The sequence below is a fragment of the Chelonia mydas genome, chromosome 23 (genome assembly GCF_015237465.2).
Source record: "Chelonia mydas isolate rCheMyd1 chromosome 23, rCheMyd1.pri.v2, whole genome shotgun sequence".
Classification (NCBI taxonomy): domain Eukaryota; kingdom Metazoa; phylum Chordata; order Testudines; family Cheloniidae; genus Chelonia; species Chelonia mydas.
Window position 1 is genome coordinate 17,841,630 of NC_051263.2, and position 24,066 is coordinate 17,865,695.

The following is a 24,066-nucleotide window of genomic DNA, read 5'->3' on the forward strand; positions in this document are numbered from 1 at the left end:
TTACAGCAGGGAGGGAGGGCTAGGAGCTAGGACTCCTGGGTTCTCTCCCTGGCTCCGGGGTGGGGGTGGGGGGGCTAGTGGTTACAGCAGGAAGGGGAGGCTGAGAGCCAGGACTCCTGAGTTCTCTCCCTGGCTGGCGGAGGGAGGAGGCGGGGGGGTCTAGTGGTTATTACAGTGGTGGGGCTGGAAGCCAGGTCCATGGCCCCAGGTCATGTACACGTTAATGAGAAAGCTGCTTGGCACAGAGTCTCCGGGGCTCAAATTCCTTCCCTGTCCCTGTCCCCCCCACCCGTCCCAGACTAATTAGCCTCCCGGGTGCATTGTGTCCCCCGGGGCGCTGCGTTCTCACGCTCTCAGGTTCGGTGGGCCGGGTGGGGAGCGGTGATCAGGTTCCCCCCACTTAATCCCGGGGATCACAGCTGGGAATTACATGTCCCCAGCGGGACTTGGGGAGGAGGACTCTCAGAGGCTGCCACTGACCTGCCGAGAAGGGACCTTGCTGGGGTGTAGAGACGTTCCCCCATAGCCTGCAACACGCTCCCACAGTGGCGCAGACCTCCGTGCACTGAGCTGCAGGGGGAGCGCTCCCTGCGGCGGAGGTATTAGGGCTTTTACCCATGCTGGGCCACCAGGGGGCACAGCACACCGCCACGGGGGCACCGCACATTGCAGGAGAATGCGCTGACAGAGGTTAGAAATATCCCCCCGTTTAAATTATAGGGGGTGGGGGCAGGGAGCCCGGGGCTGGGCTAGCAGGGGCTGCGGGTCGGGAGTGAGGGGCACCGGCAGGGCTGTGGGGAGCCCAAGGCTAGGCTAGCAGGGGCCTGTGGGTCAGGAGTGAGGGGCACCGGCAGAGCTGGGAGGGGGCAGGGCTGGGCTAGGAGGGGACTGCTGGTCGGAAGTGAGGAGCACCAGCTGAGGTCCTGACAGCCCCCTTACCCCACACCGTCTCCCTCTCAGACATTATCAGCCCCCCCTTCAGGAAGGCCCCAGAGATGCCCGGCCTGGCGGGGGGACCCCCGGCTGCTCCCCCTTCTCTGCACTTTGCCACCCCCACACGCCGGCGCCATCGCACCAGCTTCACCCAAGAGCAGCTGGAGCAGCTGGAGGCCGCCTTCATCAAGAACCATTATCCTGACATCTACGTCCGCGAGGAGCTGGCCCGGACCACGCGGCTCAATGAGGCCAGGATCCAGGTACCGGGTGGAAGGCTGCAGGGCGGGAGGCTGGGCAGAGGGGCGCACTCCCCTGGCAGTCAGTGCTGGGCACTGGAGGGCGTTCTGTGTGGCTGTTTCCCAGCCGCCCCGCCCCAGAGGTGGCCGCACTCTGTGCCGGGTGAGGCATCACTGAAGTCCCAGCCAGGGGCACTCCTGTGTGAGGGGCTCCGTGGGGTAATGCGGCTGGGTCTGGACGGTGTCTTTCTCTCTTTCCAGGTGTGGTTCCAGAACCGCCGGGCCAAGCAGCGGAAACAGGAACGGGCCCTGCTGAAGCCCAGCCCTCCGCGGGTCCTCTCGGTCGGGCCAGTACCCGTTCCCCCACCCCGGCAGTACCAATACACCCCGACCCTGGCCCCCCACCACCACCACCTCCCCCGCTTCCCTGCCTCCTACCCCGCAGGGCTCCCGCCTCCCCCTGGCCAGTTCCCGTGCACCCACCCCCCGCCACCCCCCCGTGCCCCCGAGGACTGGTACAGCTCCCTGCGCGCTATGACCTCCCCTCCTGCCCCCCCGCCCTCCGTCATCTCCCTCAGCCTGGACCCAGCCACCCACTGGAACTGAGACCCATGGGGCGCTGGATGCAGCATGGAACAGTCATAAAGGTGTTGAAAGGCCTCTGGCTCCGTCTCCTTCATTCCAACACACGAGGATGGCTCTCCCAGCACTGAGATGCAGCCACCTCTGGGGCGGGGCAGCTGGGAAACAGCCGCACATAACGCCTCCTGGGGATGGTTCGCCTGATACTGAAATGCAGCCACTTCTAGAGCAGTGCAGCTGGGGAACAGCTGCACATACCACTGCATGGCGATGGCTCACCCGGCGCTGAGCTGCGCCACCTCCCATTATTATTATTATTCAATCATTCAATATGGGCAAACAGGATGTTCCAACCTATAACATATTTTTTTCCTCTGTGCTTTGAATGGGCTTTTTTCCTAACGCAGAGAAAAATTACGAGTGAAATAGACTGGAAGGAAAAAATTAGATTGCAAAATATGAATGCACCTGGGGAGTTTTCAAAGAAAAGTTCCTCAGATGACCAAAAAGCCACAGTTCCAGAAATCAAGAAAGTGGGTACATTTGGCTAAAAGCCCATGCTCTTCAGTGGGGGAAATGAAGGTATCAGTTAGAAATTTACAAAGCTACATATAAAAAATGGGGAAAATATGAGATAAACAGTAATCAATATAAATTAGAAGTGTAGAAAATTGATAAGGGACACTAAAGGCAAGAGAGGAACATCCATAGCTGGCTAAGGACAATAAGGAGGGTTTTTTTAAAGCATATCAGGAACAAAATACACTCTAGCATAGACAGAGATGGAAAAATTGCTAATGATGGTACAGAAAAGGCAGACAGTCATTCAACATCTGTGTCTCATATTTGGTTAGAAGAAGGATGAGGTACGCATATCAAATGAGGGCGATGGAGCATTTTCCAGGACATTAGGCCTGGACCCCCAAAGGGACTTAGGCCTTGTGATGCTGCCCTTCTAGGTCCCTTGAAAAATCGCTGTGACCTACAGAGCCCAAGTTAGGGGCCTGGACTCTCTCTACAGCGAGCAGAAAGAGATGGGCGCCCCAGCACGTGACCCACAAAAATCCTGCCCCTCTTGTGTCTTGCATCACCTAAGTCCAGCCTCCAAGCAGGCACCTAACTCTACCTAGCTGGGAATGTCTGCCCCCCACCATGTCACTCCCTTGGAGCAGCCTCCCCAAGGGGTCCTGCTTGTTCACAAGGGGAGGCCCTGGGACAGCCCCACCTCTGAGGGTTGGCCTGCTTCCCACAGACGCTCAGTCTCCCACATGTCTTGAAATGCCTTTTCCAGCTTGCCCAGCTTGGCGGGCGCATCTCACCGCTCTCCGTTGTCCTGGGCAGCTCCCAACATGGCCGGCTCCTGGATCAGATGGGAGGTTTGTTATGGGAGGGTCTCTCAGGGCGGGTTGTTACAGGAGGGTCGCTCGGCCACATGGGGGGGGTGTTATGGGAGGGTCTCTCGGCTGCATGGGGGGGGTTACGGGAGGGTCTCTCAGAGGGGGTTGTTACTGGGGGGGGGTCTCTCGGCCACATGGGGGCGTGTTATGGGAGGGTCTCTCAGGGCGGGGTGTTACGGGAGGGTCTCTCAGCCGCATGGGGGGTGTTACGGGAGGGTCTCTCGGCCACATGGGGGGGTTGTTAGGGGAGGGTCTCTCGGCTGCATGGGGGGGTGTTAGGGAAGGGTCTCTCAGGGCTGGTTTGTTACGGGAGGGTCTCTCGGTGGCATGGGGGGGTGTTATGGGAGGGTCTCTCGGGGCTGGTTGTTATGGGAAGGTCTCTCAGGGCGGGTTTGTTATTGTAGGGTCTCTCGGCCGCATGGGGGGGGTGTTGGGGAGGGTCTCTCGGCTGCATGGGGGGGTGTTACGGGAGGGTCTCTCAGGACGGGTTTGTTATTGTAGGGTCTCTCAGACGCATGGGGGGTGTTATGGGAAGGGTCTCTCAGGGCGGGTTGTTAGGGGAGGGTCTCTCGGCCGCATGGGGGGGGTGTTATTGTAGGGTCTCTCAGGGCGGGTTGTTATGGGAGAGGTCTCTCAGGGCGGGTTGTTACTGGGGGGTCTCTTGGCCGCACGGGGGGTGTTATGGGAGGGTCTCTCAGGGCAGGTTGTTATGGGAGAGGTCTCTCAGGGCGGGGTGTTATGGGAGGGTCTCTCGGCCGCATGGGGGGTGTTATGGGAGGGGTCTCTCAGAGCGGGTTTGTTATTGTAGGGTCTCTCAGACGCATGGGGGTGTTATGGGAAGGCTCTCTCAGGGCGGGTTGTTACTGGGGGGTCTCTCGGCCGCACGGGAGGGTGTTAGAGGAGGGGTCTCTCAGGGCGGGGTGTTAGGGGAGGGTCTCTCGGCCGCATGGGGTGGGTGTTATGGGAGGGTCTCTCAGGGTGGGTTGTTATGGGAGGGTCTCTCGGCCGCATGGGGGGGTGTTATGGGAGGGTCTCTCAGGGCGGGTTTGTTATTGTAGGGTCTCTCAGACGCATGGGGGGTGTTAGGGGAGGGGTCTCTCAGGGCGGGGTGTTATGGGAGGGTCTCTCAGGGCGGGTTTGTTATTGTAGGGTCTCTCAGACGCATGGGGGGTGTTATGGGAGGGTCTCTCAGGGCGGGTTGTTATGGGAGGGTCTCTCGGCCGCATGGGGGGGTGTTATGGGAGGGTCTCTCAGGGCGGGTTGTTATGGGAGGGTCTCTCGGCCGCATGGGGGGGTGTTATGGGAGGGTCTCTCAGGGCGGGTTTGTTATTGTAGGGTCTCTCAGACGCATGGGGGGTGTTAGGGGAGGGGTCTCTCAGGGCGGGGTGTTATGGGAGGGGTCTCTCAGGGCGGGTTTGTTATTGTAGGGTCTCTCAGACGCATGCGGGGTGTTATGGGAGGGTCTCTCAGGGCGGGGTGTTTCAGGAGGGTCTCGGGGGCTGGTTTGTTACGGGAGGGTCTCTCGGCCGCATGGGGGGGGTGTTATGGGAGGGTCTCTCAGGGCGGGTTTGTTATTGTAGGGTCTCTCAGACGCATGGGGGGTGTTAGGGGAGGGGTCTCTCAGGGCAGGTTGTTATGGGAGGGGTCTCTCAGGGCGGGTTTGTTACGGGAGGGTCTCTCAGACGCATGCGGGGTGTTATGGTAGGGTCTCTCAGGGCAGGTTGTTATGGGAGGGGTCTCTCAGGGCGGGTTTGTTACGGGAGGGTCTCTCAGACGCATGCGGGGTGTTATGGTAGGGTCTCTCAGGGCAGGTTGTTATGGGAGGGGTCTCTCAGGGCGGGTTTGTTATTGTAGGGTCTCTCAGACGCATGCGGGGTGTTATGGGAAGGGTCTCTCAGGGCAGGTTGTTATGGGAGGGGTCTCTCAAGGCGGGTTGTTACTGGGGGGTCTCTCGGCCGCACAGGAGGGTGTTAGAAGAGGGGTCTCTCAGGGCGGGTTGTTATGGGAGGGGTCTCTCAGGGCGGGTTTGTTATTGTAGGGTCTCTCAGACGCATGCGGGGTGTTATGGGAAGGGTCTCTCAGGGCAGGTTGTTATGGGAGGGGTCTCTCAAGGCGGGTTGTTACTGGGGGGTCTCTCGGCCGCACGGGAGGGTGTTAGAAGAGGGGTCTCTCAGGGCGGGTTGTTATGGGAGGGGTCTCTCAGGGCGGGTTTGTTACTGTAGGGTCTCTCAGACGCATGCGGGGTGTTATGGGAAGGGTCTCTCAGGGCAGGTTGTTATGGGAGGGGTCTCTCAGATGCATGGGGGTGTTATGGGAAGGGTCTCTCAGGGCGGGTTGTTACTGGGGGGTCTCTCGGCCGCACAGGAGGGTGTTAGGGGAGGGGTCTCTCAGGGCGGGTTGTTATGGGAGGGGTCTCTCAGGGCGGGTTTGTTATTGTAGGGTCTCTCAGACGCATGCGGGGTGTTATGGGAAGGGTCTCTCAGGGCAGGTTGTTATGGGAGGGGTCTCTCAGATGCATGGGGGTGTTATGGGAAGGGTCTCTCAGGGCGGGTTGTTACTGGGGGGTCTCTCGGCCGCACAGGAGGGTGTTAGGGGAGGGGTCTCTCAGGGCGGGGTGTTAGGGGAGGGTCTCTCGGCCGCATGGGGGGTGTTATGGGAGGGTCTCTCAGGGCAGGTTGTTATGGGAGGGGTCTCTCAGGGCGGGTTTGTTATTGTAGGGTCTCTCAGACGCATGCGGGGTGTTAGGGGAGGGTCTCTCGGCCGCATGGGGCGGGTGTTATGGGAGGGTCTCTCAGGGCGGGGTGTTTCGGGAGGGTCTCGGGGGCTGGGCGGAACCAGGCCGGGACCGGGCGAGGACGGTCTCAGCGCAGACCAGGCCGCGTTGTTATGGTAACCCTGGCGCGCGGGGAGGGTAGGACCCGGATGTTCGCGGGGTCACGCGCAGGGCTGGGGGAGCGCGTTCTTGCAAGGACCCGGATGTCGCCCGGGGGGGCGGGGCTCAGGGGGGTCTCCAGCAGGGGGCGGGCTCAGGCATCGAAGGCACCCGGATGTCCCCGCGAGGGTGGGGCTAGGCTATTTTAGGAGCTGGACGCGGCTGAGCAGGCAGGGCTCAGCTCGGAGTTATCGAGCAGGGGGCGGGGCTCAGGGGTGGGAAGGACCCGGATGTGCGCCAGTGGTGGGGGCAGGGCTGAGCCATGCACAGGTCCTGGGTTTTCCCCCGAGCTCGGCTTGGCGGGAAGAGGTGGGGCGCGAGGGCGGTTGGGCAGGACCCGGATGTAGGCCGCCGGCCAAGGTCCCGGATGGGCGCCGTTCGGCTGGCTCCTCCCTTCCTGCGCCCTTCCCTCGCGCGCGCGCGCTTCGGCGCCGGTCCAATGGAAGCGCCGGCTGCGCGTCACGTGGCCTGAGGCTGGTAGGCGGGGCCGCTATATAAAGCTCGGCCGGGCGGCACCTCGGCCACCTTCTCAGCAGCTCCAGCCCGGGACAGATCTGCTTGGTGAGTGGGGGCAGGCCGCGTGCTGCTCAGGGGGCGGCGCGAGCGGGGCCTTTCCCCGCTCGGCGCTGGAAGTGGCGGCGGCTTGTTGCCTTCCTGTCGGGGAGTTGTTGAGGTCGCAGCGGCGGCCCTAAAATGCGCATGCGGGGCTCGAGTGAAACGTTGGTGGCCTGGGGGCTCTCTTCGGTTTTTGTGAGGGGGGGGCGAAAGGCCTTAGTTGCGCGCATGCGCGGGGGGAGTCTCAACCGGCCTGGGGGGTTCCATGGGGGGGGTGGGACACGGCGGGCGCGCATGCGCGGGAGGCCCTTGCGTCGTCGTCGTCTTCTCTGGGGCCGTTCCCGCGCCGGGGGGCGGAGCGGAGGAGTTTCGGAACGCTGGAGTGGTCGCGTTCCGTCTGGCGCTGGCCTCGCGCTTGCGGCCACGTGACCGCCGCCGCCATCTCTTCTGCGCGGGGCACAAGATGGCGGCCCGTGGGGGGCGGGGCGCGTTTGCCTCCATGGGGGAGGGGAAGCTAGGGCCGTGCGGCCTTCATCGGGGTGTGGGCGAAGGGCATGTGCGGGGGATGTGGACCCCCTGTGGGATGGGGGTGGAGTTCTGCAAGATACTCCGTTGGGGTGGGCGGGGGTGGGTCCCTGGGGTTGCTTGGATGAGGGCTGGATCTGGAGGAGAGGGCCTGAGAACAACCCTTGTCGAGGACTGACCGCTTAAGTAGTGGGTCATCTGAGATGCATACCCTGCCCGAAGCCTGGGGTGGGAGGCTGTGGGGTCACCCTGTGAGTATAGCTCTCACTAGATTACCAGCTGGACTGTGGAGGTTGGGCGGGTGGTTACATTCCCTCCACCAGAGAGCTAGAAGCAATGGGGAGCTTTAAGGGTGTGTTGTTGGGCTCTATCTGTTGGTGGTGCTCTCTATAATGGCCCACTCAATCCTAGAATCCCTTCTTCCTCTAGGGTGGGAGCAGATAGTGATAGGGCTTTGAGGAACATGCTGAGGATTTCAGGCTCCATAAGGCCCCCAGGGAGAAGGGACTCTTCCTAGAGCAATGGTGTTCAGTTGCTCTCAAGGAGTATTAGTTACTTCCTGACCCTGGGAGGAAATGGGGTGGGGGGGGGAGAGAGAGCTCTAGGGCACCTCACCAAGGCAGGAAGGGCTGAGTTTGATACTGGAGAGAGTGCCTCTCCTGCTGCAGTGTCTACTTTTCTCCTCTCCCCCTTCTATGTGGGGACTGTCCCCAGGCTGGGTAGGGAGAAGCCCTGGTGCAGCTGTCCTCTGTTCCGTCTAACCACCTTGCATCTCCTTCCCCAGACTCCTCCTCCTCACCATGTCTTCTGAAGAAGGAAAACTCTTTGTTGGGGGCCTGAATTTTGAGACCGATGAACAAGGCCTGGAGCAGCATTTCGGCTCTTTTGGACCCATCTCTGAAGGTCAGGATCCGGTTATGCCTGTGCACCTGGTTCCTACAGCTGTGAGGAGAATTGGTTTTGCTGGAGCACTGGGGGGGGGTCATGTACCTAGGACCTCATTGCAGTGGGTGCTTAGGCCCCTGCTCCAAAAAAGCTGTTTTGTTCTAAGCCTTAATACCAGCTGCCTAGTTAAGAGTTGTGCAGGTCTTGGTGTAAGAGGCCATCTGGTGATTCCACATGGCAGGTTCAGATACCCCAGCACCTGACCACACTGCTGTATCTAGATGACCAGCATGGTTACCTGACATCCTTACTAAGTAAGGATGATCTGTAGACCCAGGCCAATTCCAATTGCATAGGCTCAAATTTTTTGGTCCTCACCCCTTATTTCTTCTCCTTCCAGTGGTTGTAATTAAAGACAAAGACACGCAGAGGTCCAGAGGCTTTGGCTTCATCACGTTTGCCAACCCGGAACATGCATCAGATGCCATGAGGGCTATGAATGGAGAGGTGAGTCTTTCCACACTGATGGGGGCTGGTGCCTAACCCGCTCCCCCTGTGCGCCTAGCTCCCCATTTCTTAAATGTGTCTTGTTCCTCTACAGTCCGTGGATGGGCGTCAGATCAGAGTTGATCATGCTGGGAAATCTTCCCGTGGATCCAGAGGTGGCTCATTTGGAGGCAGAGGACGCGGCCGCGGCTACTCCAGAGGTGAGTCTAGCAGCCATGTTGGTCTGAGCTGAAAGCCAGCTGGCCCTTGGAAGGAAGAGTGCTCACATCTTCGTCCTTTGTGCTGCAGGAGGCGGAGACAGAAGCTATGGTGGTGGCCGCTATGACAACCGAAGTGGAGGCTATGGTGGGTCCCGGGACTACGGCGGCAGGTAACTCATGCAGAGAGGTGGCTGGTACCCTGCGGGTGACCAGCTGGAGAGGGGAGGACCCAGGCAGAGCCACCAGAATGATTAGAAACTCGCATAGTAAGACTCTAGGAGCTCTGTGTAGCTGAAAAGAGAATGTTAAGGGGTGACTTGATTGAAGTCTGTAAGTACCTACATAGGGACCAACACTTCGATATTAGACGCGCTGTGCTCAATTGAAGAGGTCTAACATGATCCAAGCACTGGAAGCTGAAGCTAGACAAATTTTTAGAAATAAGGTACATGGTTTGTAAGTGAGAGGGATGTTATCTACTGGGACTGAGTGAGGGCTGTGGGGCATTCTCCATCACTGCTACATTTGAACTCAAAATTGGCTTTTTTTTAAATAAACTTAGGTTCCTGCTTAAACTAATCTTGGCTGGCCTGTTTTATATGGGTCAGATTAGATCAGTGTTCCCATTGCCCTTAGAATCGAGGGTGTCTGGAGTCAGTGTAAAACAGATGTGCTTTGCTTTCAGAAGTCAGGGAGGATATAACGACCGCTACTCCTCTGGAGGCTCTTACAGAGACAACTATGACAACTAAGGTAGGTGAAGCTCGGAGAATGAAATACAGCACTTCTCTTGCTTAGCAGGTATACTTAAAACCTTTGCAACGCACCATCTTGTGCTGAGCAGTGGCCATACTTGAGGCGTATTATCTGGGACGACTCTTTATCCGCCTTTAACAAGCCTGTCCGAGACTTACTGCCAGGCCTTGGTTCCGTGACCCTGGTCGATAGCTAACATTAAATGCATGTGGAGGCTTAGAATTCCATTTAATGCCAATGACCGCCATCGAGCGTCCAAGTGACTAGCTAACTGGGGGAGGGGGAGTCCTGGAGATTCCTAGCCTCGCTGAGCCCAAAAAAGTCTAGGAGTTGGTGAAATGCTACAAACATGTCCGTATGCTACAGTGCCTTTACGATTGTACCTACTTCTTGTCCTCAGCTCGCAACGAGTAAAAACCCTTCCTGACTCAAGATCGTCCTTCCAATGGCCGTATTTATAAAGAGTTTTGGAGCTTCGCTGAATCTTATTGTTTAGTTATCTACCTGTATCTTCCCTTTTGTAGTCTTGTCACACGCAGCCTGACAGCTTCTGCTACGAGATGGCCCATTGAGACTTTCCTCAAGAAAGCTCTGTTTATTTTTGAGTGTTTTTTAAAGCATTTTTGAAATCTGGTTTATTTTTCTCCTTTTTGATTTGTCAACAACCCAAGGTTTCTTTTAAATTGCCAAGACGGGGCCCTGAACTCACTTTAACACATTGTTCCCGCAAGCTGGATTTTCTAAGACAAGTGCAATGATACCTTGGAGTTCTGTTCCTTTAGTGTATAGCAAGGGAGGGGTGAAATGCGCGGCAGCCTTTGGTATATCTAAAGGGACACAAGTGACTCGTAAGTTCGATCTTCAGAAAAAAGGTATTTTCACTGTACAATGTAACAGCCCCCAGAACTAAGACTTGCAAAAACTTTCCATGAGAGGTTCTTGAAAATGTTTGTTTATATTGTCCTTTTTTTACTGGAAGAAATGCGCATAATTCCATTGGTATTGTATTTGAAGTGGTGAAGGAATTCCTGTATTCAGTTCTCTGGCTTTACGAAGCCTATTAAAAGACCGTTCTGAAACGAACTCTTTGCTCTCGACATTTTGACATTTCGTTGCATTGCACAAGACAGACAGAGATGGGAGTGAGGTTAGGGTAGAGGAGACTTTCTGATCCATGTACACTGACCTAAATGTCACTGTACGTGGCACCAGAAGGCAGCTTGGCCCTGATCTCCTGTCAGTGTAGCACAAACATTAAAGCCCGTTATCCCCTCTGTCTGCCTTGTTGAGCAGCTTAAAATACCAAAAGGGGTTTGCAGTCTAATTCTCCTTCTGAAGCTTTGCGGCCGCATCAAGGACAAATTCCCAACTAAACCGGCAAGCATTCTCCAATCTGGCTCCAAACTTAGCCTTAATACCAGCACCGGTTTCCATGACTCCTTGGGCGCTCCCTGCAGCGTCTTGCAATCCAAACGTTGCCGTCTGTGCTGCCGCATGAGCCACAAAGCGAAAGTGCTTGAGCCTAAGCTGGAAGCGCTAGCAATTGGATTTGGTGGTCGAGGTGATTTTTTAGGAAAGAGTCTTTGGTTTCCTTAGAAACCAAAACGATGCAGCTGGCTGTCCAGTGATGCCGGAGGATCTTGGATTGTCTAGGCTGCTCAGTTCCTAAACAGCACGAATCCCTAACTGAAGTCACTTCAGCTTCAGCCGGCACATCACATCTTCCATTAGTGCCCTCCATTCTTGGTAGCAGTGGCAGCAGAAGCTGGAAAAGAAACCGTAACTTGAACCACTGAATCTCCTGGAGCTGGCGCATATGCCAGGGGGTGTGGATGCCCCTCGCTCTGTGTTGTTGTGACACTGGCTGGGAGGGTGTATTTGCTCGCCCTTCCCATGGTGCAAGGGAAGCTAACCTGGAGTGCGTGGCCGAGATTAAATCCAGCAGCCTTGTCCATAGTTGATGAACCTGGGAGGTGTCTTCCCAGCCCACAGCAGCAGGATGGTGTGACAAATCATCCTGTTAGCATGCTGCCTCCCTCCCCACCCCCCCTCGGGGGGTGTCTTGTCCCTCCGTTCTCCTTTTAACACTTCCATCTGTTGGCCGAGCAGTCAGAGGCACTGCACTTTGGACCTGGCAGCCCGGTTAGCCCAGAGCTAGGGTCAGAGACAGCCAGCTGGTGTCAGAGGGGTAGGTGGGCCTGTTGTAGCTAGCCTTGTCCTGATCTTACCCGCTGTGAGCATTCTCTGCTAGCGTATGGAAACCAGTGTCCTTCGAGACCCCGAAGTGTGTTGTGACTCTCCTTCAGTGCGATCCGTGTGAGACGAAAGCTGCTCTCTTGCCTAGTTCATTTGTGGATATAGTCCTGTAATTCGAGGTAACTCTTTTGCTCGTGTCCGCATCTTCTCTCCTCCACAGCTCGTTCCCTAGGGCTAACGCTGGTTTTGTTTTTTTTTTGACTTGACTCTTTTTGGGGGCCTGTCTGAGCTGTGCCTAACCCCTACTGCTGTGGGAGTGGGGGGAGGCAGTCTGGACTGTACCGAACACCCAGCCTCCCCCTCGCAATCACTGCCGTTTGGTCCAAGACTTTAATCCATGCCTTGTGCAGCCCTTGGACTCGTCTGCTGGGAGGGGCTGTTCCCAGTGCAGCGGGCGGGTGGAGGGGACGCTGGTGCCTCTGGACCTGCCAGGTTAAATTGCTATGCGCTGGTGACAAATAGACACCTTTTGGGTAGGGTTCTCAAAACGTGGGGACGGTGGGAGCCTCCATAGTGACTGACTTTCCAGGGCTGGCCAATGGGTGGCATCGGCCAGCCCTGGAGTAGCCTGCTCAGACCGCCGGGTTCAATGAATGGCTTGTAATGCGCTGGGTGAGTTGAGTTGGGCTAGTAACACTGCTTTGCTTTGGCAGGTGCAAGAGGACAGGGCGCCAGCTGCACTACCCTGAAAGGAAGGGAATCGGAAATTCAAACAGACAGTTTGACCCCAGGTACGGATCCTGGCCCCATCATGGCAAATGGCATAACTCTACCATGGCTATGAAGCAAGGATGGTCCCATATACCATTGGGCTGGGATGGGAGCGGATGGAGGAGGGTGTCCAGTGACTAGCTGGAAGTGGGGTGGACAAAGTTAGCAGCTTAGCCCTGATCCTGGAAAGAAAATCACCTGCCTGGACCCTTCTGAAGCATAAACCTGTGTCCATTTCTCCTTCCAGGTGGTCAGCACACACAGGAGTTTGCCACAAAGGCACCAGCATGCCTGAGCTGGACGGGCCCGGTGGCAGCTGTGGGGAGAGTCAGGCCCTGCTGAGCCTGTTAGCCGGCAAGGGCACAAATGAGCAAATCCTTCATTGGCCAGAGTCCTTTTTAGTGTAACAATAAAGGCTGCTGGACCCATTGTCTGTGGTGAGCCTTCTTTGGGGCTGAGGAACCTTTGTGCGGGGGGGGGACGGGGGGACTCGCTTGGCTATCCCTGTGTTGGGGGGCCAGTCTGGTGCCAGCCCGGAAGAGATGCTGATGCAGGGAGTTAGCTGTGTCAGATTGCTCTTGTCCACGCTGCTCAGTGGAGTAAGGCCTAGGGAGGGGGTGACGGCCGCAGCCTGAAAAGGGAAGGCAGCTGGCAGCCCAGGGCTGCATGTTCCTGCTTTTCTCTCAGTAGCTCCAGGCTGCTGGACAGTGTGGGCTGAGCAGATGCCCAGGAATGTACCGTATTTAGCCTGCTCGGAGCTTGGCAGCTTCCTTCCTCTTAAAGCAGCCACTTTCCCCAGGGGAGGAAGCAGGCCCCTGTCAGAGGCTCAGAAGCTAAACTCCTCTAGGGGATGACAGCCAGTGCGGGCTTCCAACCTCTTCTGGCTGGCCAGCCTCAGCTGGGCTCTCTCTCCAGAGCCAGCAGGCACCTAGTCTGCCTCTGCTCTCTTCCTTCTGGGCACAACACTGCTGGGCATAGACAGGTGCAGCCCCTGCATGGGAGGGGCTCACATGACTGCTGCTTCGGTGACAAGGTTGGGGGAGCTGTGGCTGGAAGGAGGCAAGCAGCCCAAGGCCTGTGGGCACTGACGGGGAAGTGCCTAACCACCTGGCTCTTACTGCCCAGGACTTGAGGGAGCAGTGTCTCTCCACTCCCTGCCCCAGTATCTGAGTTCCTGGGTGGCTGCTGAGGGTTTTCCCAGCCAGCCTGCCCTCAGCAGCAGCCTTTGGCTGAGATTTCCAGGCTGGAAGGCACCAGCGTCCTGCCCATCAAACAGTCTCTGGCTGCTCCTCCGGAGTCCCCATGTGTGTCAATGTGGTGGGTTTATTGTTGCCAGAAGGTGTGGGGCTGGCTGGGGGGAGGAGTTAGCTTCCTGGCAGGCTTCCTCTTAAGCCTACTTCCTCATTTGTGTGTTTGTGACATTGCACCAGTTGTTCGGACTAGCCTGGCGTGTGATGCTCTCCCCCACCATGGGGTGAGACCTGGCCCTAGCAAAGCAGCCTGCTGAGCTGCCCTCTGCTTCCAAACCCCCTCTACAGGGTGAGGGCTGGGGAGAGACCCTACAATAACACAGTGGCTGGCTCTCCTGTAATGACACTGCTGCATGTTGGAAGGTATGGGCCAAACTGGGCCTGGTTTGTAAATCAAGGGGCAGCTGGGGTCTGCGGGTGATGAGTGGGTGCTCCCTGGCAAGGGAGCAGGCTCAGCCACGCACTAGAGCAAAGGGTCTGAGGGTCAGGCTTGGGGTCTTCCTTCCAACCCCTGTTGGGAAAAGCCCTTTCATCCCCCATGTCACTGGGCCTGCACTGCTATCGGTGTGTGTGTACACACCCTCCAGGGGCCCCATCTCCAGCTCTTGGCCTAGGGGCCCTGAGAGCAAGAGCTGTATGCTACACCCCTCTTCCCCCCCCCCCCCCCCCCCCCCCGTGATCATAAACCAAGCCAGCTTTGCCCCCAACTCATCAGCCTCTCCTCAGTCAGCATGGGGGGTGCCCCAAACCTCTTGGCATGGACAGGAGAGAGGCAGAGACTACTCCACCTTCGAGCTGGGTCTATCCTCGGGGCGGGCTGGCTGGCTTACTTGGGGTGGAGCTCGCACCAAAGAGAGCCCGGAGGCTGGGCTGCCAGCTGGGGGCCTGGCACAGCTCCCTGGGCTGGCTGCTACACCCTGGCTGTTAAACAGGCCCTTGGAGGAACTTGGTCAGTGAGGCAGTCCCCCAAGGGGTTGCGCTCTTCCTGCTGGGCAGGCCATGTGCCCTCCACCCCTCTGAGACGGAGCCTCTCAGCTTCCCCCCCACCCCGGTGTGGTCAGAGCCAGCCAGTGGGTAGAGGTGGTACCTGCTGCTGGGGGCTAGGAGAAGCAGGGCCATGTGCCAGCCTATCCAAATCCTGCTAGTGGTGTTAACGAGCCCCTTAAGCCAGCCACAGCCCCCCAGGTGGGGATGTAACACCCCCTCCTTGGCACCCGTCCTCCCCAGCGGATCTTGCCTTTTGCCTATAGGACAAAGTCCAGAGGGAAGCTTAGGCAGGCCAGGCATCCTACCCAACTCTGAGCACAGTTCCAGTGCGGGGGCCTGAGACTGTTGGGGGGCTGCTTCTCACCCCTAATTTCTTTTCCTCCCCCCAGCTCTCACTGCATAGAGTCTATACCCATGGGGGGGGCTGGTTCACACACCCAGCTCTCAGGGCCTGAGGCCCATGGTTGCAGAGGGGGCTGCTTCTCACCCCCTAACCCCCACCACCCAGACTCTCAGTACCTATAGCCATGGGGGGGCTTGTTCACACACAGCTCTCAGGGTCTAGGGCCTATGGGTATGAGGGGGCTGGTTCTCCCCTCTGTGCCCCCCCAGCTCTCAGAGCCTGGGGCCCACAGTTATGGGGGGGTTGGATCTCACCCCCCTCTGCCCTCAGGGCCTGGGGCCCATGGTTAGAGGGGGGCTCAGTCTCACCCCTAACCCATCCCCCAGCTCTCAGGGCCTGGGGCCCATGGTTATGGGGGGCTGGATTGCACCCCCACCCCCCCAGCTCTCAGGGCCTGGGGCCCACAGTTATGGGGGGGCTGGATTGCACCCCTAACTCCCCCCCAGCTCTCAGGGCCTGGGGCTCATGGTTATGGGGGGCTGGACTGTACACCCTCTGCCCTCAGGGCCTGGGGCCCATGGTTATGGGGGGGCTCAATCTCACCCCAACCCCTCCCCCAGCTCTCAGGGCCTGGGGCCCACAGTTATGGGGGGCTGGATTGCACCCCTAACTCCCCCCCAGCTCTCACCCCTATCCCCCTCCCCCCAAGCTCTCAGGGCCTGGGGCCCATGGTTATGGGGGGCTGGATTGCACCCCTACCCCCCCAGCTCTCAGGGCCTGGGGGCCATGCCATGGGCAGGGAGATTTGAAGTGGGCGTGGCTTTAGCCCCGCCCCCTCCGCCCAGTCCGGAGTCCTGTCTTGTGTTCTGGCCCCGGCCTCGTTCACCGTCGACCAATCAGGATTCTAGATGGGGGAGGGGCGAGGCCTTGGTGCCGTCTGTCAATTTGTGCCAGCCAATCAGCGTTACTGTCACGTAAGGGGCGTGGTCTTAGCCTGTTCCCGGCGCTGGCCATCTCAGCCAATCAGCGCTCCCGGCAGTAAGGCGGCTTCTCCATAAGCCAGTCAGGGCTTCAGGCGCTGAGAGGTCGTGGCCCTGCCGCTGTCTGTCTCTGTACCAGCCAATTAGGCGGTCAGGAGGCGTGGACTTATTGTTTCCCTGGCTGTTTCTTACTCAGCCAATCAACGGTCCCTGCGTTGTGCGGGGGCGACCCCGCTAGCCAATCAAGGCCCCAGCCCGGGACGGGGCGTGGCCCCTGTTTCGCTGACCAATGGGCGGCGCGCTCATAGGACGTGACCGTTGAGGGGGGCGGGCACTTCGCCCCCCTCCGCTTCCGGCCGCCAATCAGCGCTCGGTGGCGGGAAGGGGTGTGGCCTGCGTAGCCTCGCTCTCATTCTCGCTTCTCCCGCCGACGTCGAGGCAGCAGCAGCTCCGCCGCGCTCCGCTCCGCTCCGACCCATCCCGGTGAGCGCCGCCGCCCCCCGCCTGGTCGCGGGGCCGGGAGCGGGGAGAGGCCGAGGAGGAGGAGGGGGGCGGCGTGGCTGAGGAAAGCGGAGCGGGAACGGGGGGTCAAAATGGCGCCGCTCGCCGCCGCCTCGGCTGGACCTTGGCGGCGGCGGGGGGAGGGGGAAGAAGCGCTGCGCAGCGCGCGCCGAGGTCGCGCCGCGCATGCGCGGTCCTGCGGGGCCCCCTCGCCTCGAGGCGCGGTGGGTGGGCGGTGGAAGGCCCGCCGTCGCCGCGCATGCGCCTGGGTGGGCGCGCGCGCGCGCGGCCCTGAGGAAGCTTACGGTGGTCGCCACGTGCGGCGACCGGGCCCCACGTGCTCGCTGCCATCTTAATAGGGGGAGGGGGGAATCGCTCCCCCCCCCCCGCTCGGGATTGTGGGGCAACGCCGCCCCCCCAGCGTGGTGGGAGCCCCTCCTTCTCCACCATAACGGAGGGGGCGCTGCCCTCCCCCCCCAGCCTGGGGGGAGCTTCCCCCCCCGCATTGCGGAGTCTTGATCCCTCAGGGAGGGGTCCTGGGGGCTACAGGTGACCCCCTCAGCATCGCTTCCAGCTCCCCCTTTGGGAGCCCTGGGGGCTGTTGCCCGGCTGCCGCTGTCTGAGCTGAGGGTGATCTCCCATCTCGCTGCATCCGGCCCCCCGCGGGAGGAGCAGCCGGCCGAACCCCTGGGCTTGGAAGAACTCAGTTGGTTTTGGCGGGTATCTGTGTGTCCTAAAGCGTTTGTTTCTTTCTTTCTTTCTTTCTTCCTTCCTTTCAAGTTTTCACAGTTGTGGGGCATCAGAGCTAACCTGTTCGAACCTTAATCGTCACCCCACATGTGCAAAGATACAGCCAATGGTCTTTAAATCTAACTCCAATCCTTTCTCAAGCAGCACCCATTTTGTCTGTAAATTTCTGTTGGTAGTGGTATTTTTTCCACTGGTTTGTGTGTGTGGCTCTGTACAAATGTAGAACAAAAAGATAATCCTTGCCTCAAGGATCTCACCATCTAAGTATTAGAGGAGCGACAACAGATGGAGACAGGCAGATGGGGGAGTACAAGGAAACAATGAGGCAGTATTGATTGGCAGTGGTTTCAGCACACCAGCGGCCAGACTTTTGGGGGGTTGGGGGTCGGTTTTTTTGTAGGTATCGTGGCAAAGGAGGGATTTGACAATAGATAATGGGGTAGTTCTGCAGATGTTTACAGGGAGGACTCCCAAGTGTGAGGGGAGGCATGAGAGACAGCATGACAGGGCTTTTTTGAAAATGTAACAGTAGGAGATGCAGGCTAGCGCCGTGGGCCAAGCGGAAATGTGCGTCGATACCAAATGAGGGCAGATGGGCCATGAAAGGGCCTCAAAAATGAACACAAGTTGCTCATGTATGATGCATAGAGAAAGGAGACGGTGGAATGGGACACAGAATAACTTGGTGTGTAGTGGCTCTGAAGTCTCATACACGCAAAAAAATTCCCCCTTGTCTCATTTATGATGTCACTTGCACTGAGTTTCTGGCTCTCTGAAGAGCTTGAATAGTGCCTGCCACTGGAGATGATATGCCAGGCAAACCAGGACCACCAGTCTGATCTACCACTGGGTGTTCCGGCAGGGCAACTGGCCAGGGTGGGACAACTGGTCTAATGTGGGGCAGCAAGGATGGGGTGTGGGAAGAGTACTTGCCTGGGTGGGACAGCTGGTGGGGGGTACCGGGCAGGAATACTGGGCTAAATATACCATTTTGTTGATCTGACACAGGCACCACATGTGCCGCCAGGGCTATTAAACTGCAATTTTTCTGCTTAAGCCACGAGTTAATTTCAGAGCCTCTTTGCTAAAGAACCGTTGCTGCAGCCCCAGGCCTTTCCCCGGCCGCCTGCCAGGCCCTGTCCTGATTGACCACATGTTTGCTTTGCCTGCAGGTGACTTCAGTCATGGCATCTGACGAAGGCAAGCTCTTCATCGGAGGGCTCAGCTTCGACACCAATGAGCAGAACCTGGAGCAGCTTTTCTCCCCGTATGGTGACATCGCAGAAGGTAAGTACCTGTCTGCCAGTCCCACCGCAGGAAACCTCCCTCCCCTCGCTAGGAGCCTGGTGATATCTATGTCTCGGCCTTGCCACGGACATGGTAAACCATGCAGCCTGCTTGTTAGCATGGGAGCTGCTTCGGCATAAATGGAGGCAGGTGTGTGAGTGAAGTGCTGGGAGAGGAGAAGTTAGCATGGCTTAAATATTTCTGGGGTTCTGTTTTAACAATGGGTCCAGACGGGAAACTGGATCTCTTCATGGAAAGTGCCTTTTTCCTGCAGGGAAGGCATCAATATTTTGGCTGAAAAGTATAGGAAGTTTTCAGGTTTGGGCCAAAAACAGGGCTTGCTTGGGCTCATTCAACCAGCCCTAGGTAACAAGAATAGAGACTTGTGGGAATCCGCTTTGCATCTTCCGACCATAACCTGGGCTCGGACCAGCCAGGTAATCCTGTGGCAGGCGAAGATTGTGTCTGAAAGTAGCTCAAGCGAGAGCCATTTAATTATTACAAAGACTACACCACGATTTAACCCCAGCTCACTTTCAAGCAGTAGCATCCTGGTGCTGGCAGTGTAGTGTTAGTCACGGTGGTCCCAGGATGGGAGAGAGACAAGGTGGCCGAGGTAATATCTTTTAACGGATAGTCTTTTGTCGGGCACAGCTGTCCGGTGTAGCTGGAAAGCTTCTCTCTCTCTGCCAGATATTACTTCCCACCTACCTTGTCACTCTCATATCTTGGGACCAACCTGGTTACAGCTACACTGCAAACATTTTTAAGCTGTTAGTTACTATTGAGTCTAAGGGCCAACCAAGAACAGGTCCCCGCTGTGTCTGTCCAGCGCAGGAGAGCAGAAAGTCCTAGCCCAGAGGAGCAGGGTGAGAGAAAGGGTTGAACCCGCCAGGAGAGAGATCAATCAGTGGGATGACAGCAAACAATATGGTTTTCTTTGGAGGGGATCAGTGAAATGTAAATTAAAGGGAAGTGAAAGGGGACATTGAATTGAAGGGGCAGGGCAGAGGGGAATGAAGCAGCAGAGGTGAGAGATAGGAGAGGAAGGGTTGCAGCAAACAGCAGAGAGCTCTTGTTCCTCTCTGTAGTCCATCCCCTGCCCACACAGGCTGCAGCTGGGGTTCTCCTGCACTGGTCTAAGTTTGGGACAATGCAGGGTGGGAGTGGTGGCCCCAGCTGGGTCCCATTTTACCCCCGTGCCCTCCAGCACTGTTTCTGCCCTTGCCGGCTGGAGTCTGGTGTCTCCAGCGTGTCGCAGTGACTCGTAAAGCACTGTGCAGAGCAGGAGTCTCATCCCCCTCTTAAAGTGAGTGCCCCCCCCAGGCAAGCGTAGAACCCAGGAGTCCTGGCTGCCAGTCACTGGACTCCTTCCCCAGGTTGTCTCCCTCTGCATCTTGGATCACTGGCGCTACAGAATGAGTGAGATGGCTCCAGGATGCCCTTGCGGGTGGGTTTGAACAGACGCTGTTAGGAGGATTATCTCACTGGGGGGGGAGGAGTGCAGGCACCCCACTATGACCCTGGCCCCCATCTGTGTGCACAGAAACCAGTGGCTTATAAGGGCTCGGAATTAATTCAGACCAAGGCAGGGTGTGAATGTGAAACCCAGCCACTGTTCCTGACTCTTTCTGTGTGGATGGGCCCTAAAGCCCGCCCTTCTGATGGGCGTGGCCAGGGGGTGCTGTCAGCATGGTCTCTAGGGCATGTCTTCGCTGCAGCTAGCCTGGGGGCAGCACCCATGCTGCAAAGCTGGGTCCATATGCTGGGATCTCTGGCGGGGTGTCCTGTGGCTCCAAGCAAGGCGGTGCCTGGCTGGGTGAGGAGGCTCCATGGCCTGATGGGAGGTGGGCATGGAGTTTGTCCTGGGGCCCTCTGGGGGTGCTGACGCTCTGCCCCTCGCTCTTCCAGTGGTGGTAGTGAAGGACCGGGACACCCAGAGATCCAGAGGTTTCGGCTTCATCACCTATCGCCGTCCAGAGGATGCCAAGGATGCCATGAGAGCTATGAATGGGGAGGTGAGTGGGAGCCAGTCCTTTGGGGAGATGATCGCACTTCCTGTCATCCATTCCCCCCCCCCCCACCCCCCAATCACAGTCATCGGTGCCAGAGCACCCGTGGTCTGCCATCTGTCGCTGTGTGACTGGGGGCTGCCTCTGCCCCGTCTCCCCAAAGCTAGCTGCTCTCGTACCAAACAAACTCCTGGCAGCCCTGTAAGTGGGGGACCCCATGGGCAGCAGCTCAAATGCAGTAAAGGGGGCTGGGAACTAGGCAAGCCAGCCAACCCTGTGTCTGGGTTAAAAGCTTTTCCAAGCCCACTCTGTGCCCCCCAGACACCCTCACTGGACCATGGCTCTGGAGGTAGCCAGTCATGGACAGCAGAGCGGCTGCGGGTCAGTAGCCCACCAGGCAGCAGACATGGTTGCCTGCAGCTTAGAAGATCTAGGCTGATCTCCTGTATAGCCCCAGCCATTAGGTTGCTCCCAGCTGCCTGAGACTTTAGTTAGACCAAAGCACTTCAGCCCGCGGGAGGCAGAGAAACCAAGGTGCCACCAAGGGAAGGGATTTGGCAAGATGAGATTCTCTGACTGTCCCAGCAGGTGACCTGTGCTGCAGAGGAAGGTGAAAACCCTCAGGGTCCCTGCTGGTCCACCCTAGGTGGGAAATTCCTTTCTGACCCCAAATCTGAGCATGACACGGTTGCCAAGCCCCTGAGAGGGGGATTGCCCCCTCAGTGTACCGGCCCCAGCTGTGATTGGACCCCCTCATGCTTCAGAGAAAAGCAGGTGGTGGGCAGGCCACATCAAATCCATCTGGCCTGACTCAGCAGCCAGCCTGCTGCAGCCCTGAAGTGTGAGGACATCTTACAGTCATTGTCTCGACGCAGAGTTGCCAGCGCGTGGCCAAAAGGACGTGCCTCGGGGGTTAGGCACTCTTTGCTGTGGGCTCTCCCCTCCCCCCGCCGGCGCTGTCACAGCCCCCCCTTCCCTGCCAGGTGTGTAAAGCTGCCTCTAACCACATCCTTTCTTCTCCCCAGTCTGTGGACGGGCGCCAGATCCGAGTTGACCAGGCTGGGAAATCATCCCGTGGCTCTTCAGGGGGCAGAGGCCGTGGTGGCTTCTCAAGAGGTGAGTGTCCCCCCCTGACCGCGCCTATCGGTGCCAATGGCCAGGTGCAGCCAGTGCCAAATGCCCCCCTCCTTTCTCCTCTGCAGGAGGCGGGGACAGAGGCTATGGCGGCGGCCGTTATGACAGCCGAAGTGGAGGCTACGGCGGGTCCAGGGATTACTACGGCAGCAGGTGAGCGGGCATGGGGGGCTGCGGTGGGGGGGGGGGGGGGTTGCTGTGATCGGTTTTTGATAGTAGCTAGAGGGTGATCTGGGGTGGGGGGGGTTATTCCAGGTGGTCTGTTTGTAACTAGTGACCAGCTGAGATTGGAGCCCTGTTTGCTCTTCTGCCATGTGGCGTGGGCTGCCGCGTGCCCTTCAGCCAGCTCGTGGTGTGGCATGTTGGGGAGAGAATCCGGCTGACCCCCTCCCCAGCTTCCTGTGGCCTTCGCAGGCCACCTCCGGCAGTGGGGCTGTGACCCTGGCACTGCCCGCGTGTCTGAAATTGGCACAGAAGCAATGCTGGAACAGCAAGATGCGGGCGAAGAGCAGGGGTGACTCTATTGCCTGGCTTCCCGGAACCAGAAACCCAGCCCTCCGCCATCTGATCTAACTAGATCCCTTGCAACCTCCCCGCTGCAACTGAGATCCCCTGGCTGGGGTCCCGGTTTCACGTCTTGCTCTCCCCACAGGAATCAGGGAGGCTATGGGGACCGCTACTCTGGAGGCTCCTATAGAGACAGCTATGACAACTAGGGTAAGTCTGTGCCGAAGGAACTGGCCTGGCTGGGCTGCCCAGTCTCTGTCCGTCCCGCCCGCCGTCTAGCCTAAATGCATGTGGAGACTCTAACCCACCAGGGACTTTTAATCCATCCAACTTCTCTCTTAAAGGGGTGCTGTTGGGCCGTCTTATAAAACCCCAGAGCTGCCTTTTAACGCGACTGGGGGAAAACACCCGCCAAACTGTAAGTTTGTAGGGGGATTTAACTCCCCGCCTTCACGTAGGACCTACTCCAAATCAGTGGGGACTACAGACAATGCCCAAATGAGGAAATAAGTGCCTTCTCTCGAGCGCCATTAGCTACCAGGGTCCTTTTAAGAACAGCAACCTCCTAGGCGTGCGCCTCTCCCCCGCCCCCCCTCCCAAATGCCAGGGAAGGAGGCAGGGGTGCGAAATGCCGCCGGCATATCTGTGTGCGGCAGTGCCTTTACCATTCTACCTGCTTCTTATCCTCAGCCCGGCAATGAACAACAGCCCTTCCCGAACTGAGATCGTCCTTCCAATGGCCGTATTTATAAAGATTTTTGGAGCTTCGCTGAATCTTACTGTTACATCCGCCTGTACTTTCCCTTTTGTAGCCTGGTCACATGCAGCCCCGAGAGGAGAGGCCCGTTCCAGGGGCCCCCCTCCCTTCCACCTCCCTTCCCCTGCAAAGCAAAGATCAGGCTGGTTTCAGGAGTTAAGCATTTGGGGATCTGTTTATCTGTTCGTTTCCAATTCGGCTTTTTAATTGGCCAAAATGGGAGGTGGGGCCTGACTGACCTGTAGAGCGTGAGCTGTGGAGGGGTTTTCACTTTTTTTTTTATAACACCTTTGTAGTTTTTGTAAATTTCCTTTAGCCTGTAGGAAGGGGAGAGGCAAATCTCTCAGGTAGAACAAAGGGAGACTCACGACTCGTATGCAAAAGGTATTTTTCCTGCGAGATGTAACCGAGCCCGAGCTTAGATTTGCAAAAGCTTTCCGCGAGAGGTTCTCGAAAATGTTTGTTTATATCGTCCCTTTTTTTTACTGGAAGAAGCGCTCATAATTCCATTGATACTGTGTTTTTTGAAGTGGCGAAGGAATTCCTGTATTCAGTTCTTCGGCTTTACGGAGCCTATTAAAGACAGTCCGAAACAAAACTCTGCTCTTGACGTTTTGCCTGTAGTGAAGACAGCCAAAGTCGGACGGGTGTGTGGATGTTAGAGAAGATGGGACGGAGTGGGTGGGACGACGGGAATTCGATCGCAGGATGACTGAGCTATTGAGGCGGCTGTGAAAAAGGCATCCATAAAAACAGCCATCTAGCCCTGTGTCCTGTCTCAAGGGAACGTACAGATCAGGGCAATTATGGAGTAATTCACCCCCATCTGCCTCCCCTGGCTTCTGGAAGTCAGAGGTCTAGAGTTGCCCCAAGCATGGGGTTGCGTCCCTGATGGTATGCCAGCCGGGCCTGGACTCGAGGAAGGGCTCATCTCGGCCTTGTTGGGCAGGGCTGAATTTGGGCTGTGTGTAGCTAGCTCTGTCCGGTCATGGGCCACCTGCAGAATTCTCTGCTAGTGTGTGAGACCCAGACCAAGGCCAGCCCACGTGGGATTTGAGAGAACTCCTGTTTCCACATTCC

General features: G+C 57.7%; 3 protein-coding genes across 7 annotated transcripts; all 3 read left to right on the forward strand.

Annotated features, from left to right (window-relative positions):
* Window positions 1–995: 995 nt before the first annotated feature.
* LOC119564856 (homeobox protein unc-42-like) lies at window positions 996–2,305 on the forward strand. The gene is made up of 3 exons (XM_037888225.1): window positions 996–1,196; window positions 1,434–1,523; window positions 2,162–2,305. The coding sequence occupies exons 1-3, from the start codon at window positions 996–998 to the stop codon at window positions 2,303–2,305; spliced, it is 435 nt and encodes a 144-aa protein (XP_037744153.1).
* Window positions 2,306–6,186: 3,881 nt separating this feature from the next.
* LOC102938660 (RNA-binding protein 3) lies at window positions 6,187–12,907 on the forward strand. 4 transcript variants are annotated; one of them, XR_006287107.1, is made up of 8 exons: window positions 6,491–6,644; window positions 7,948–8,066; window positions 8,449–8,555; window positions 8,650–8,755; window positions 8,844–8,925; window positions 9,444–9,508; window positions 12,421–12,498; window positions 12,726–12,907. XR_006287107.1 is itself a non-coding variant. In XM_037888425.2 (7 exons), exons 2-6 carry the CDS (start codon window positions 7,964–7,966, stop codon window positions 9,505–9,507), a joined length of 465 nt encoding a protein of 154 aa, XP_037744353.1. In that variant the 5' UTR covers window positions 6,187–6,644; window positions 7,948–7,963; the 3' UTR covers window position 9,508; window positions 9,912–10,594. The 4 variants fall into 4 exon arrangements, 2 of the variants coding, with proteins under 2 accessions (XP_037744353.1, XP_037744355.1); XR_006287106.1 differs by having other exon boundaries at window positions 6,492–6,644; window positions 9,441–9,508; XM_037888425.2 differs by lacking the exons at window positions 12,421–12,498; window positions 12,726–12,907 and adding an exon at window positions 9,912–10,594 and having other exon boundaries at window positions 6,187–6,644; window positions 9,441–9,508.
* Window positions 12,908–16,347: 3,440 nt separating this feature from the next.
* Window positions 16,348–23,584, forward strand: LOC102941075 (cold-inducible RNA-binding protein). 2 transcript variants are annotated; one of them, XM_037888483.2, is made up of 7 exons: window positions 16,348–16,521; window positions 18,462–18,576; window positions 20,488–20,594; window positions 21,614–21,704; window positions 21,791–21,875; window positions 22,375–22,439; window positions 22,920–23,584. In XM_037888483.2, the coding sequence occupies exons 2-6, from the start codon at window positions 18,474–18,476 to the stop codon at window positions 22,436–22,438; spliced, it is 450 nt and encodes a 149-aa protein (XP_037744411.1). In that variant the 5' UTR covers window positions 16,348–16,521; window positions 18,462–18,473; the 3' UTR covers window position 22,439; window positions 22,920–23,584. The 2 variants fall into 2 exon arrangements, with proteins under 2 accessions (XP_037744411.1, XP_043390230.1); XM_043534295.1 differs by having other exon boundaries at window positions 16,368–16,521; window positions 22,574–23,584.
* The last annotated feature ends 482 nt before the right edge of the window (window positions 23,585–24,066 follow it).